Here is a 16,178-nt window from a genome sequence, read left to right as displayed (position 1 = left end):
AGGAATGCAGCAGCTCACTGTAACACAAACTCGTCTCAACTCTTGAAGAATCCAAGTGAAAAAACTTGAACACGAAGTCTTTCTGAAGTAACTGAAGACTAAACTTGAACCTGAAATGCAACCAGAATAAAAACAGTACAGATATCTGGGAGGGACTATGGATTGATCAGCTATGATTAATGGAAAGAAAATTATCAGGTATGATACATAATTTTACCTTCCATATCATCAAGCTGATCAATCCATAGACTGGTGGGATGTACCGAAGCAGTACTCACCCAGGGCGGGACACTCAAATCCCTGACCTCAACACTGAAGCTCCAAACCGGGCCTCCGCCCGTGCAGCCACAGTCAAGCGGTAATGCTTAGAGAATGTATGAGCCGAAGCCCAAGTTGCCGCCTTGCATATCTCTTCCAAGGAGACGGACCCGGCCTCTGCCATCGAGGCCGCCTGAGCTCTAGTGGAGTGAGCCTTCAGCTGGATAGGCGGCACCTTCCCCGCGGCCACATAAGCCGCTGCAATGGCTTCCTTGACCCATCTTGCCACTGTAGGCTTAGCAGCCTGCAGACCCTTACGAGGACCTGCAAACAGGACAAACAGATGATCCGATTTCCGGAACTCATTGGTCACTTCCAAGTATCTGATGATGACTCGTCTCACATCCAGATATTTAAGAGCAGAGTACTCCTCTGGGTAGTCCTCCCTACGAAAGGAAGGGAGACAGAGCTGCTGATTCACATGGAAGCGAGAAACAATCTTGGGCAGGAAGGAAGGCACTGTGCGAATAGTCACTCCTGCCTCAGTGAACTGCAGAAAGGGCTCTCGACATGAGAGCGCCTGGAGCTCGGAAACTCTTCTGGCTGAAGTGATAGCCACCAAAAAGACTGCTTTCAACGTCAGGTCTTTCAGAGATGCCCTCGACAAGGGTTCAAAAGGCGGCTTCTGCAATGCTCTTAGCACCAGGTTGAGATTCCACGCAGGCACCACTGAGTGCAGAGGAGGGCGCAGGTGATTAACTCCCTTGAGAAAGCGCACCACATCTGGCTGCGAAGCCAGGGAAGCACCCTTCAGGCGGCCCCTGAAGCAAGCCAGAGCCGCTACCTGGACTTTAAGGGAACAGAGACAGGCCTTTCTCCAGACCTTCTTGCAGGAACGCCAACACTGAAGAAATTGGAGCAGTGAAGGGAGAAAGTGAGCCTGCTTCACACCACGCTGCAAATATACGCCAAACCCTGGCGTAAGCAGTAGAAGTAGAGCGCTTCCTCGCTCTCAGCATAGTGGCGATGACCTTGTCTGAGAAGCCCTTCTTTCTCAGACGCTGCCGCTCAATAGCCAGGCCGTAAGACCAAAGGGGGAGGGATCCTCCATCACCACGGGACCCTGATGGAACAGGCCCTGCTCCACTGGCAGTCGCAGAGGATCGTCGACTGAGAGCCTGATCAAGTCCGCATACCAGGGACGTCTGGGCCAATCCAGACCCACCAGGATTACCCTGCCGGGATGCTTTGCCACCCGGTCTAGCACCCTGCCCAACATGGGCCAGGGCGGGAACACATAGAGAAGCTCTTGAGTCGGCCACTGTTGGAGAAGAGCATCTACTCCCAGGGATCGAGGGTCCCGTCCTCTGCTGAAAAAGCGCGGCACTTGGCAATTGGCCGATGACGCCATCAGATCTAGGCTCGGCTGGCCCCAGCGCTTCGTGATGTCCAAGAACGCCTGAGCAGATAGCTGCCACTCTCCGGGCTCCAAGGTATGGCGACTGAGAAAGTCCGCCTTGACATTCATGACTCCGGCAATGTGGGCCGCTGACAGCTGCTCCAGGTTCGCTTCTGCCCACTGGCATAGAATCATAGCCTCCTTGGCTAGAGGGGCGCTCTTGGTACCTCCCTGGCGGTTGACATAGGCCACAGCCGTGGCATTGTCCGACAGGACCCGTACCGGCTTCAACACCAGTACCGGGATGAACTCCAAAAGCGCCAACCGAATGGCTCTGAGTTCCAGGAGGTTGATAGACCACTTTGCCTCTGCAGGAGACCAGAGCCCCTGCGCTGTCCTTCCCAAGCAGTGGGCTCCCCAGCCCGACAAAGAGGCGTCCGTCGTGACGACAATCCACTCCGGGGTCACCAGAGGCATTCCCGCAGACAACTTGTCTGTCTGCATCCACCAGCTCAGCGCCTTGCGCACTGCTGGGTCCAAGGGAAGGCGCACAGCATAATCCTCCGACATCGGAGTCCAGCGCTGCAGCAGAGATTGTTGTAGTGGTCTCATATGAGCCCTGGCCCAGGGCACTACTTCCATCGTGGCCGTCATAGAGCCCAACAGCTGCACATAGTCCCAAGCCCGAAGAGGAGAGGCTACTAGGAACTGGTCCACCTGAGCCTGAAGCTTGACAATCCGATTGTCTGGCAGGAACACTCTGCCCACTTGGGTGTCGAATCGAACTCCCAGATACTCCAGGGACTGAGTCGGGCGCAGCTGGCTTTTCTCCCAGTTGATGATCCATCCCAGGGAGCTCAAAAGAGCAACTACCCGGTCCACAGCTTTGCCGCACTCTGCATAAGAGGGGGCTCGGATCAACCAGTCGTCCAGATAAGGATGGACTTGTACTCCTTCCTTTCGCAGGAAGGCCGCGATGACCACCATTACTTTGGAAAAGGTCCGCGGAGCAGTAGCCAACCCGAACGGGAGGGCTCTGAACTGGAAGTGTCGGCCCAGGACTGCAAAACGCAGAAAGTGTTGATGAGGAGGCCAGATGGGAATATGCGCTTCCTTGATGTCCAAGGATGCCAGGTACTCCCCTGCCTTCACTGCCGCTATAACAGAGCGGAGAGTCTCCATGCGAAAGTGCCGCACTTTCAAGGCCCGATTGACCCCTTTGAGGTCGAGGATAGGCCGGACAGAACCTCCTTTCTTTGGTACCACAAAGCAAATGGAGTAACGCCCCTTGCCAAGCTGACTTTCTGGCACCGGAACGACCGCACCCAGGCGGATCAGATTGTCCAAAGTCTGCTGCACTGCCACAGCTTTGACCGGAGACTTGCAGGGAGAGAGTACAAACCCGTCTCTTAAGGGTCGGCAGAACTCTAGCTTGTAGCCGTCTCTGATGACTTCCAGCACCCAAGCGTCTGAAGTTATTGTGGTCCACTCGCCCAGAAACGAGGACAGCCGTCCTCCAATCTGCACTGGGGCGTGGACCAAGGCCCCGTCATTGGGTACGAGACCCTGGGGGAGGACCGGAGGGAGCACCTCCGGGACGGCGGTCTCTGCGAAAGGAATGCTGCTTGGGGGAGAAATTCCTCTTAAAGGAAGAGAGGGCAGAGGAACCCGACCTGCCCGGGCGGTACCGACGGGCTTCCTGAAACCGTCCTCTGGAGGTACCGGGACGAGTACTAGCCCGAGCCCTGACCTCTGGTAACTTCTTGCCCTTAGACTTGCCGAGATCGGTCACGATTTTGTCCAGCTCGACCCCAAAGAGCAGCTTGCCTTTAAAAGGCAATCTAGCCAGGCGGGATTTAGAGGCGTGGTCAGCAGACCAATGTTTCAGCCAAAGCCACCGCCGCGCAGAGATTGTCTGAGCCATGCCTTTAGCTGAGGCCCTCAAGACATCATACAGCAAGTCTGCCAAATAGGCTAAGCCCGATACCAGGGCCGGCCAATCAGCCCTCAAGGAATGATCCGAGGGGGAAGCCCGCTGCACCATAGTCAGGCACGCCCTGGCCACATAGGAGCCGCAAACTGAGGCCTGCAAACTTAAAGCAGCCGCCTCAAAGGACGACCTTAAGGCCGCCTCCAATCTTCTGTCTTGGGCGTCCTTTAGGGCCGTGCCACCTTCCACCGGCAACGCCGTTTTCTTAGTCACCGCAGTGATTAAAGAATCCACGGTAGGCCACAGATAGGCCTCACGTTCACTTTCAGTCAAAGGATAGAGGCGGGACATAGCCCTAGCCACTTTAAGGCTCGCTTCAGGGACATCCCATTGAGCCGAAATTAAGGTGTGCATGGCATCATGCACGTGGAAGGTTCTAGGCGGGCGCTTCGTCCCCAGCATAATGGCAGAGCCAACAGGGGCTGAGGGAGAGACGTCCTCCGGGAGGAAATCTTCAAAGTGTCCATGGCCTGTATCAACAGGTTGGACAAATCCTCTGAGCTAAAAAGCCGCGCTGCACAGGGGTCATCCGCTCCATCCGAGCGGGGATCCGTCTCCTCCAAGGAATCCGCAAAGGACCGTTGGGAGAACTCAGATACGCTGCCCTCATCTACATCGGAGGAGACAAAGTCCTCCAAGGCCTGGGAATCAACCCGAGGGCGTTTACCTCTGGGAACCTCAACCTCTTTACCAGACGAGGGAGCAGGGGCAGCGTTTTGCATAAGGAAGGCCTGATGCAGCAGCAAAACAAACTCGGGGGAGAAACCCCCCAGACTGTGCACTTCCGCAGCCTGGGCTACAACCCTAGACGCACCCTCAACCGGCGCTCGCAAGAGCGGGGGAGAGACATGCTGCGCATCCAAAATGGCGTCCGGCGCGACACTCCGCGAAGGAGCCGCGCGGGAAGAACGGCGCTTAACTTTAGCCGTTTTTGTGCCGTCGCCCAAATTAAGGGCGTTCATGGCAGTAATGTCTCCAACCTCAAGGGCAGCCCAAGAAGAAGCCGTCCGAGCCGCGTGGCCGGCCAAGATGGCGGAGGCGAGGAGCGGGGGATGGGCGTTTATGGCGGGAAAAACCGCCACGCCGGAGGAAGGACCGGGACATTCATCGGTCACGAAACTGTCACCCAACAAGGGCGAATCAGGCTTTAAGACCCCCGCATCCCCTCTAGAAGCGCTCAAGCGATCTGGGGAGCGACTCTTTGCGCCCTCGCCCTCCGACGCCATATGCCACGAGGAGAAGAATCGGGGAACCCCCTGCCCGCTATAAAAAGGTAAAAATTACCTGCTTGCAGCTCCGAGCTGTAACGACCTGGTGTCCCAGTGAGTAGCTGCAATAAACGTTTAAATAAACGTCGAAATAAATGCCTTTAAGGACGTTCAAAATTTTTTTTTTTTTTTTTTAACGGAGCCAGCGGGAGGGGGGAGAAAAGGAGGGACCTGGCACCACCAGGTTTGCACTTGCTCAAAAGAGCCCTCAACCCCAGGCACTCAACAAAACCTAAGAATTAGGCTTGGAGGCCTAGCCAGAGCTGCTGCTGTGTGTGACCACCACCTGCTGAGATAGAGAACATACTGGGGAGTTTCCGGCAGCACATGACCACATATAGGGAGGCAAAAGTTTGCTCTCTATCTCCACCTGCTGGTAGATGGACACAACCCACCAGTCTATGGATTGATCAGCTTGATGATATGGAATAAAATATTGTGCTAAACAATCTAATATATTTCAAAAAAATGGAAAAAGAAATACATTCTAAAACAATAAAAACAAACAATGTAAAGTGAATGGTGCTCAGAATCTTACATCGGTAGATTCTGAGCACCATTCACTTTACATTGTTGTTTGTTTATAATATTTTAGATCGTATTTTGTTCCATTTCTTGAAATATATACTATATAGGCAGAAGTGTGTATATTATATAGTCCCATTATTATTAGATTTTGATTAAGTAAAAAAAACCAAAACCTGATGACTAAAAAGAAATCATTCCCCCCAATAAAGCATACCATCTCCTTTCTAAAAGGTACGGACAATTGAGGTAACATTCAAAAATGATTAAAACATGGACCAGACTTTAAGGCATCTTTATCAACAGTGGGGCCCTTTTACTAAGCAGCGGTAGGGCTAACGTGCAGATAGTGTGTGCCAAATCTGCACTACCACAGGGGTAGCATGGGTGCCCTGTGGTAGTTTCAAAGTTGGTGCACACCATTTCCAGCGGTAGAAATTATTTTCTATTTTCTACCATGGGGGCATTCCTGGCGATAATCGGCAGTGCAGCCACATTGTTGCTTACTGCCTAATTATCACATGAGACCTTACCGCTAGGTCAATGGATGGCAGTAAGGGCTCAGGCAGTAAATAGCCTCGTTACTTTTGATTTTACCACACAACCATTTACTGTCCCCCCATTAAAAAAAAGCCCTTTTTCCCAACCACGGTAAAAAATGGCCCAGTGCGTGCCAATTTCACATGTCCACATTACCACAGCCCACTTTTTACCATAGCTTAGTAAAAGGACCCCAGAAAGCAAAATCCTGGAACAGTTTAGTCAGGTAAACATTTTTATCAAGTGGAATCTCAGATCACTGGACCTAGCTGTATCTTTCTTCTTTATTTAAAATGGAGTAGTAAGCTACCCATCCATAAAGCAGTACTAAACAATGAACAAAAAATAAGAAATACAACTCACAAATAATGAAAGGACAAAGCAATAAACTCTGCGTCTGTTACAGAAATCAACATGATCAGTTCATATTTAATCACCCAAAAATCCAGACTAAGCTGCTTTCTAAAATAGTGCACCTCTGTCACCAACCTCAACTCTCCGGGCACCTTTTTCCACAGGGTAGGCAGCTGCTTATGAACATACACACATGATGTAGTGACAGACAAACTAGCCACAGCAAAGCACTTTCAGCACACTCTGCTAGGACATTCTCAAAGGCCCAATTGCCTCATGAGGTACCAAAGGTCTCAAAAATGAATTTGTTTCTGATAATCCCTTAAAAAAAGAAAAAAAAATCAGAACATTGACTTTCTTTGCTTGGAAATTGATGACCAATGTAAAATGTTATAACCAAGGACCAGTGACAGCACTAAATCATGCTGGCATAGGTCAAGCTAGCATCATAGCTAACCTGACCAATCCAGACACTACCACAGTCCCAGGAGGAAAATCCTGGCAGTCATGGATGACCACTCTCTCAGATGTTTGGAAAGGACTTCTGCAGCTTATGACCTTATGTTGGGAATTCAACATCTGTTACTGAGAAGCTCCTGAAAGGGTCAATACTCCAGTAATGAATCTTCCTCCTCAATCCTGGAAAGGATTTACCAAATGAATAGCACTACTGCAGTGGCTATTACCAAGGTTAGCAAAGAAGGCTCTTACCTCACCATTGTCTATCACAGCCAGGGTAGAGGTCTGCCCACAAGCAATGCCAACGACAACTTTAGTCTGTAAACAATTTATTATTCTGCGAGGAGTCGGCTGGTTTGCTGTAGAGCCTGATCCAATCTGACCACAGTTGTTATAACCCCAGGCATATACCTGTAGAAAGACAAGGGATTTCAAAAATACAGTCTCATCTACAACATCTGAACATGGACTAAATTCTGTGCCTTCTGTCACTATACAGTGACTTACTCACTGCTCACTGGAAGGATAGACCTAAGAAAATGTCAGTACTATCCTTGAAGGGCCACAACATAATGTTGGAACCAGAAATATACAGAGCACCAAATATCTGTGATAAATAAGTAAAAAGTTAACTAAAAATGATGGAAACAAACTGCTAGAGTGGCTGCTCTGAAAATATTTGTGAAATAAAGTGTTTAAAATTGCCAAAACTCTGGTTAATGACATTTTCTGTGTGCACTTCCCATGGTCTCGTGGGTTGCATATAATTCAATGATGAGTCACATTGAGCCCTCAGGCTTCCACCCCTGATATAGAGGGTTCTAAGATTAATCCAACATCCAGCTATCTCTTCTCTCTACTATTCCTCTACATGCCCTTATCCCAGCATTCTATATCCATTTCAAGGGTGGTTAAAATTTGGTCACAGTTTTGTTCTTAATGCCTCTGCAGATAGGCTGTGCCAGGCATCCACCACCCTATCAGTGGTTTGCAACAAGAAAAGCCAACCATCAAGAGTACCATTGTGTTTTCAGCAAGCTCATTCTCAACTAATCACTTGTATTCCAGTTAAATAAAATAAAAATGTTATTCAGCTTGAAATACTTTGGTACATAGGTGCACTCAACACGCAGATAATATTTTCTTAAACCACACTATTTGTGAAAAACAGATCTTCATTCCATAGACGTTGTTTGGGGTGGCCATGGTGGGTGGTGCCCCCCCCCCCCAAATGTTGCGAATGCAAATGCTGAATTAGTCTCCCTCCCCTCTGCTGCCAATATGACTTCTTTACCCTTAGTGCCCTACAAAGTAAACAGGCAAAGTATACCAATGCTTCATTCACTGGAAGAATGATTAAAGATTAACGGAGTCAAAAGTCAGGAAAAAGTGAGAAAGTTTCTTGGCGCACTGGCACTACAGTCCCACCTGCCATTATTGGCACAGTACCCGTGGGACATTCAGGTAAGGAGATGGGGCTAACAGGAAGCAAAATGGGTGATGTTCTCCAGCAGCACTACCATGCTAATATACAGTATGTTATGGCCTGGGGCTTTTAACAAATGGAAAGCTGTAACCAATCATGGAACAGGGCAGACAAAGTGGAGGTGAGGGAAACAAAAGAGGTGAAATATCTGAATTCAAGAAAGCTTGGGACAAGTATGTCGGATCTCTAAGGACATGACGGAGAGCGTGGATGGCATGGATGGGCAGACTGGATAGGACATATGGTCTTTACTTGCCTACAATTCTCTAGGCTTCTATGTCTATAATACACTGACTGGCTGCCACTACACCTGTTCAGTCTTCTATAATATCACCAAAATTCGCCCTTTCCTTTCTGAGCACACTACCAGAACCCTCATCCACACTCTTATCACCTCTCGCTTAGACTATTGCAACTTGCTTCTCACAGGTCTCCCACTTAGCCATCTCTCTCCTCTTCAATCTGTTCAAAATTCTTCTGCACAACTAATATTCCCCGCCAGTGTCGTTATGCTCATATTAGCCCTCTCCTCACTCTCCTCAAGTCACTTCACTGGCTTCCTATCCGTTTCCACATACAGTTCAAACTCCTCTTATTGACCTATAAGCACATTCACTCTGCAGCTCCTCAGTACCTCTCTCCACTCTCATCTCTCCATATATTCCTCCCCAGGAACTCCATTCACCGGGTAAATCTCTCTTATCTGCACCCTTCTCCTCCACTGCTAACTCCAGACTCCGTTCCTTTTACCTTGCTGCACCATATGCCTGGAATAGACTTCCTGAGCCAGTATGTCAAGCTCCATCTCTGGCCGTCTTCAAATCTAAGCTAAAAGCCCACCTTTTTGATGCTGCTTTTAACTCCTAACCCTTATTCACTGGTTCAGAACCCTTATTTTACCATCCTCACCTTAATATTCCCTTATCTCTTGTTTGTTCTGTTTGTCAGTCCTAATTAGATTGTAAGCTCTGTCGAGCAGGGACTGCCTCTTCACGTTCAAGTGTACAGCGCTGCGTACGTCTAGTAGCACTTTAGAAATGATACGTAGTAGTAGTACTGTTTGGCTTTACTTCCTTGGAAATGCTCCCATCAGTGACGTGAACAAATTTCTTATCTGCCCAACAACCTTTCTACATTTAGCTTCAAACCAGTAGTAATCTATCATGTGACACTATCAAACAGCTTTCTGAAAATCTGAAAGACTGAGTCATATGCACCATTACAACTGAATGCTGCTTGTGAAAAATCTTACATAAAAAGGATGAAATCATACTGCAACAATCTGATCACCCCCTCAAGCCATCATTATTTAGATGCATAGTTCATGTTCTATTTAAAATCATCCCACCAAAACTCCCCTCCATACAATTCCAAAAGTGCTCACTAATGCCAGCATTCTTTCTTTTCCCGCTCAGTTGGCGCACTGACACTTGTACATACATGCATGAGACCGAAGGCCAAACACATGATCATACCTTCTTTTTAACTACTGATACTTGAACTGAAATTCCAATATATACTGGTATATGTTATCCTGCTTCTGTCATTTGCAACAAGCACTACAGATGCCAAAATGCATCAAAGCGTCTTCAGAACACCAGGTCTGGCTACAGGTCTCTCCCGGAGCTCAGTTTCATCACACGTCTGGCTGTGAGGAGCCATGTTAGAGTACATCATACAAGAGCTTACATCACATGCTTTAAACAGGTATGTTTTTTTGGAGGTGGAAGAGAGGAATGGTATATATATTTTTTTTTAACATGAGCCTTTGGTGTACTGCTTTTTCCACATCTCTGTGAGGTTCATATGCTTTGCTGACAAACCTTGGTAAGTCTTTCTCTCCGGCACTGCACAGCACTCGCTGTGGCTGGGGGTTGTCAGCATCCTGATAAGAACCAGCCAGAAAGCATTACAGAAGGGCATGACAAATTCTAGGCATCAATTCACCATGGATCCAGAACATTTTGCCCTCTCAACCATGATTTTCTTGTCCCAAATGTCTTTCTTCCATGCTGTTTCTCCCACTGACACAAAACAGTTGTTTTTTTTCCAGTCGGTACAATCCAGCTCTTAATGAGTGGGAACCCTGCAGTACCTAAACTCCTGTGCTTAGAATCATGTGGTACCTATCTCAACTATAAAATGTGCAATAGTGGGCCAGACCAAAAGCTCATTAAGTTCAGCATCTTTTTTCCGACTGACAATCCAGGTCACAAGGACCCAGCAGGATCTGAAGGAGTAGATCCATTGCTTATTGGTCATATTCAGAGATGAGTGATGGTTTTTCCAAGCCTTCACGGCTAATGCTGATCGTTTTAAATTGTATGTGTTTATTGTAAATGTTATCTTGTAACCCATCCTTGGCATTTTTCAGTGGGATAGGAAAAGCATCAAAACCATCTCCTTGACCTCACGTGCACCTTTCTTTAAATTAGTTACCTTTTTTTCTAACTCCTCTTACCTATCTATATGTTAAGCCACAAAAAAGAGAGGGTCTAACAGCACACAGAATACAACAACAGAACGAAGCACAAAAGGGCCTTCAGAACTGGAACAATGGTACAGTCTTTATTGCGAATGACCTGACACAGGCCATGTTTCAGCGCTCCACAGCGCCTGCCTCAGGGGTCAATAGAAATAGTCTCAGTGTGAATGTACCAATTGTCTTTAAGAATCCTCAGTAAATGATATTGGACACTTCAGCAAAAAGTATCGGACGCTTTGGAAAAGCTGCAATGGGGTGTTTTTTGGTGGTTTTTTTTAGCACCCCATTGCAACTTTTCTAGAGCGTCTGATACCTTTTACTGAAGCGTCCAATATCATTTACTGAGGAGTCTTATATGGTTCTTCAATTGGTACATTAACACTCAGACTACTTCTATTGACCCCTGAGGCAGGCGCTGTGAAGCGCTGACACACAACCTGTGTCGGATCATTCGCAATAAAGACTGTACCATTGTTTCAGTTCTGAAGGCCCTTTTGTGCTTCGTTCTGTTGTTGGTCTACCTATATGTTAACCATCTCTTGACCTCATGTGCAACTTTCTTTAAATTAGTCGCCTTATTTTCTAACTCCTCTTACTCTCTTACCTATATGTCTCATCTTTCCTTATACCCTACACTGTCAATTAAAATGTTCTATTACATATTGTGTTGACTTTGTAAGTAGTATACTATGCCACACTTTGCATTATTTGAATATTTTTACTGCTGTAATTGTCTTTGATTTATTCTTACTGTACACAGCCTTGAGTGAATTCCTTCAGAAACACAGTAAATAAATCCTAATAAATAAATATGTGGAATTCACCTGTGTACAAAATTATTTCAGGTTGATTAAATAAACATTAGAATACAAGAGTAATTAGTTGAGAATAAGCTTGCTGAAAACACAGCGAGTACTTTTGATGGTTGGCTTTTCTTGTTGCAAAGCACTGATAGGGTGGTGGATGCCTGGCACAGCCTATCTGCAGAGGCACTAAGAACAAAACTGTGATCAAGTTTTAACCACCCTTGAAATGGATATAGAATGCTGGGATAATGGCATGTAGGGGAATAACAGAGAAAAGAAATAATGGCTGTTGGTCTAATCTTACAACCCTGCTTATCAGGGGTGGAAAAACGCAGCCTGAGGGCTGAATGCAGTCCATCATTGAATTTTATGCAGCCCACAAGACCATGGGAAGTATACATAGAAAATGTCATTAACCAGAGTTTTGGCAATTTAAACAATATTTCGCAAATATTTTCAGAGCAACCACTCTAGCAGTTTGTTTCCATCATTATAAGTTAAATTTTTACTTATCACAGAAAATATTTGGGATGGTGAATGCCTGGCACTGTCTACCTGCAGAGACACCAAGAACAAAACTGTAACCGAGTTTTAACCACCCTTGAAATATAGAATGCTGGGATAAGGGCATGTAGAGAAATTGTAGAGAGAAGAAATGGCTGTGTTGGAGGGTTGGTAGGATGGAAATTAATGGAACCAAGGACAGAGTGGGAAGGAGGCAGGCATTTGTGGGTGAGGAGAGTTGAGAGAATGACTAGTGGAAAGGTGGAGGATGCTGGTAGAGACTAGGGATTTCGGCCACAGAAACAGATGACCGAGGTTACCGCTGGAATGGAATTGCTCTTGGGTAAGCATTTACTTCCCCCAGACACCAAACTGGAGAAGGTGCAGGAATGCCTGGAAACTATTAGAGACCTGGTGCATCAGCAGAGAACAAGTGACCTGGAAGACCATCTCGTTATATGAGGACAAGCTGAAGGACCTTGAAAACAGATCCAGATGCAATAATCTGTGTGTCTGGTGGGCTTACCAGAATTGGTGGAAGAGAAGGAACTGATCGGGTTCCTTGAGGCCTGGTTTCCCAGAGATCTTCAGTTGCCGGATCATGGACCCTTCAGGATAGAACATGCCCATCATCTTGGACAACGTCAGGCTACAACCACCAGACCCCGAATGGTCATCTTTTCGGTCATTAATTACGCACATAAAGTCACCATTTTGCAGGCACTGTGCAGTGGGAGATCAATTACTTACAACAATCACAGAATTTTATGCTTCCAGGATTACTCAGCTAAAGTGGCCTCCCAAAGATGCAGCTTTGCGCCTCTCTGCACCCAGCTGGGCTGCAAGATTCGTTTTGATCTTATGCACCCCACCCAATTAAGGGTGACTTATGGGGGCAAAATACAGCTGACACTGCTGCACAAGATTTCCTGTCACAATTGCTGACCTCTTCGTCAAATGCTGGCATTACGGTGTAGGGGCCTGTTGCACAGTTATTTTGAATGTCCCTTGCATAAATGATGCAACCAGCAGAGGCTCCACATTGATGACTCCCCCGTACTGCTCTTTTGTGGCAACGCTGAAGGGATGTTGGAACCTTGACTCCCTTTAGCACCTCGTTGGTGCTGGGCCGTCTTTTCACCTATGGCACCTTAGGAAGTGTCCCTATCCCTTTTGCTGTTGGGGCTTGTTGTTTTGTTGCATCTAAAGCCAGATGTACTGTGTAAGCAACCTAATGTACTCTTCCATTGCAATTCTGAATACAAGTGACAGTGGGTTGAGCATGATCCGCCACTCTGTGAGCATCACTTTGCTGGATTCGGTACTTCATGCAGTCATAGAGCTGCTAAGCCTTCCTTCTTTCTTGTGGGGTTTTTTTGTTTTTTTTAAATTTTCAGTTCTCTCATTTCTTGCAGCTGCCGAACAATGGACATTTCTAAGTCGTGACAAATCAACACTGCACAACTCTCTGTTTTCAGTTATGTCATTATTATTTTTTTTTTTTTTTTTTAACTGTAGGATACTGGACATATGACAGGATAGTGTGGTTCTGCATATTTCATTTTTATTTTCAGTTCTGATATCTTGAAGCTGCAGGACAATGAACTTCTCTATGCCGTTAATAGGGTGGTTCTGGGTCATTTTATTTTCTGCAGGATACTGGCTGTACCTATGATGTAATAGAGTTCTTCTGTATATTATCATGTTTTCAGTTTATTATTGATGTTAGTCATTGGTTACAGTTATGGTACTTATTGAACATGCAAACAATAGACATCTCTATGCTGTAATAGGTCTGATATGCATTATTATTATTTTGTGCATTCTTTTGCTCTCAGTTACGTTACTTATTGATGCTATAGGTCCAGAAACATATGTATGAAGTGATACTGCTGTTAAGCACATTTCTTTTATATTTTCAATTATATTTATTGACAGTGCAGACTATAAACATCTCAATGCTGTAACAGGGCTATAAGACTGCTAGTTACTTTCTTAGTAGTCTTCTCATATTATACCACTGCTGGTGCTGCTTAGCCCACAAGCCCTGGTGTCGCACAGGCTACCTGACTTAGCAATACTTTGCTTTATTGGTTTTCTATACCTTGCCCTTGGCCTGATATTCTTTCTCCAAGGCTTGTATGGGTATTGGGGGTCTCTATTCTTCCCTTTCTTTTGGGACACTAATGAAAAAAGGCTGGGGTTGGCCTGGGTTAGATTCACTGCTTTACACTGCATGTTCAATGTGCCGTTTCACACACTAGACTAGGTTGGGTGGCAGTTTTAGGTAGGTAGTAGATAAGACACAATTTTGGAATCTCTCTGATGGGTGGAGTGGGGAGGGTGTTGGTAAGGGACCTGCCCCATTTATGGGGCTCATGGGTTTTTTCATGAGGGATATTGGAATAGGGTGCTGGTAAATGACTTGCCCCATCTATGGGGCTCATTAGGGTTTTTCATGGGGGATTTTGGGATAGGGTGCTTAGGTGGGGGAAAGGGACAGGGGCTGAAGTGGGGGGGAGTTTACTTGGGAAACAAGGGAATGATGTTGGGGGGCTTTTTTCATTGGATATTGCCATGGCTACTGAGACCTACTGGTTGAGGTTGTGGGGAATTGGGTTTGGTGTCAGCTGAAACATTCTATCTTTTCTTTAGATTGACAAATTCTTGGTCTGTGAATAGGGTCAAATTGAGAGCTTTTTTTTTACTGATATTTCAGAGGATGAGGTCTCAATTTTGGGGCTACATAAAACACTTGTCAAGTTGGATGCTGTCAAAGATATGGGAGAAGTTAGACGTAGATGGGAACAGGATATTGGGCAGAGCCTGGAGGACTGGGAAATGCTTAATAATCTTAAAGGTCTTCTGGGGCTTACCTCTAATGCAGACCTAAGGAAATGCTATTTTCGTACTCTACACAGGGCGTATTTTACCCAAGTGCAGCTCTATAGTTCTCTCCAGTAACAATCCCCTATATGTGGTAAATGCTTGAGTTCTGATAATATTCTCTTCCACTCCTTTTGGGCTTACTCTAAGGTTGGACAATTTTGGAATGCTATTGTCCAATATATGTCTATCAAACTGGCAGGACTCTTTTGTACGCACCTGTCATTTCACTTTTAGATAAGGCAGGAGCTCTCAGAGGGAACTCTAGGAACTTTGCTTAGTGGCCCATACATGCATTTTGAAGTACTGGACATTTGATGAATCACCGGTTTATTGGAGGTGGAGGAATCAAGTCCATCAACTAGTTGTATGAGAAGCTTGGGAGGCATGCAGTTCTTTTTGATGCAAAAAATGCTTCATGATGATTTGGGATAAATACATTCAGCACATGACACCACAAGGGAGGAGCTTTATTCTGATTATGTATATTGGGAGGGACGGTATTGTGGTGGGGGGGGGGGGGGGTTCTTTGTTTTTTTGGTTCTTGAATTGTGTTATGTTTGCTATTTTTCTTTTGTCATTTCTTACAACTTTTTTCTATAAATCAACGGAGGACATCAGAAACCAGGCCAAAGGTGGCAATTATGATTGGCTGGGAGTTGGGGAGGGCGGGGGATTTGTGTTTCAAAATGGTGAATTTGAACTGAGGTTTTGGGTATGTATGTTCACCTGTCTAGAGCACTGTTTTCATAATGTACTTGAACCCTCTGTACTTTGTTCTGTTTGTTTCCCAATAAAAATTGCTTTAAATTAAAATAGAGTAAGGAAGTGCACAGTAGCAATGAAAGCAGAGAAAGTGAATGAGACTCACCTCACCATCAGATGTCAGAGTCGCAGAGTGATGAGACCCACATGCTACTTCCTGCACCTTCTTGTTCAGCAGGTTAGTGCAGACCAGCAGAGGACTGACACCCTGTGTTGTAGTCCCATTTCCAAGCTGACTATATCCATTATGTCCCCAAGCATAGACCTCACCATCTGCACCAAAACAAAAACCCACAGCTGTATCTTTCAAGGACGTCCACCCCAACAGCAAGAACTGCCAAAATGTAAATGAAAAGATCAATATCACAGGGTCTATAGACTATACATGAAACTCACATAAGAACATAAGAATAGCCATACTGGGTCAGACCAATGGTCCATCTAGCCTAGTAT

General features: G+C 46.1%; 1 protein-coding gene across 3 annotated transcripts in view; it reads right to left on the bottom strand.

The window, feature by feature from the left end:
- Positions 1-16,178, bottom strand: part of RCBTB1 (RCC1 and BTB domain containing protein 1) — a 156,960-nt gene that overhangs the window by 64,957 nt on the left and 75,825 nt on the right. For all 3 annotated transcript variants that reach the window (XM_030200461.1, XM_030200460.1, XM_030200462.1), the window contains exons 4-5: positions 15,832-15,998; positions 7,046-7,204 (exon numbers count right to left, since the gene is read on the bottom strand). In XM_030200461.1, coding sequence (XP_030056321.1) covers positions 7,046-7,204; positions 15,832-15,998 — 326 coding nt within the window. The remainder of the gene's footprint in view (positions 1-7,045; positions 7,205-15,831; positions 15,999-16,178) is intronic.

The sequence above is a fragment of the Microcaecilia unicolor genome, chromosome 4, assembly GCF_901765095.1.
Source record: "Microcaecilia unicolor chromosome 4, aMicUni1.1, whole genome shotgun sequence".
Classification (NCBI taxonomy): Eukaryota; Metazoa; Chordata; class Amphibia; order Gymnophiona; family Siphonopidae; genus Microcaecilia; species Microcaecilia unicolor.
The sequence above is the reverse complement of the archived record's forward strand: the minus strand, read 5'-3'. Positions and strand labels throughout refer to the sequence as shown.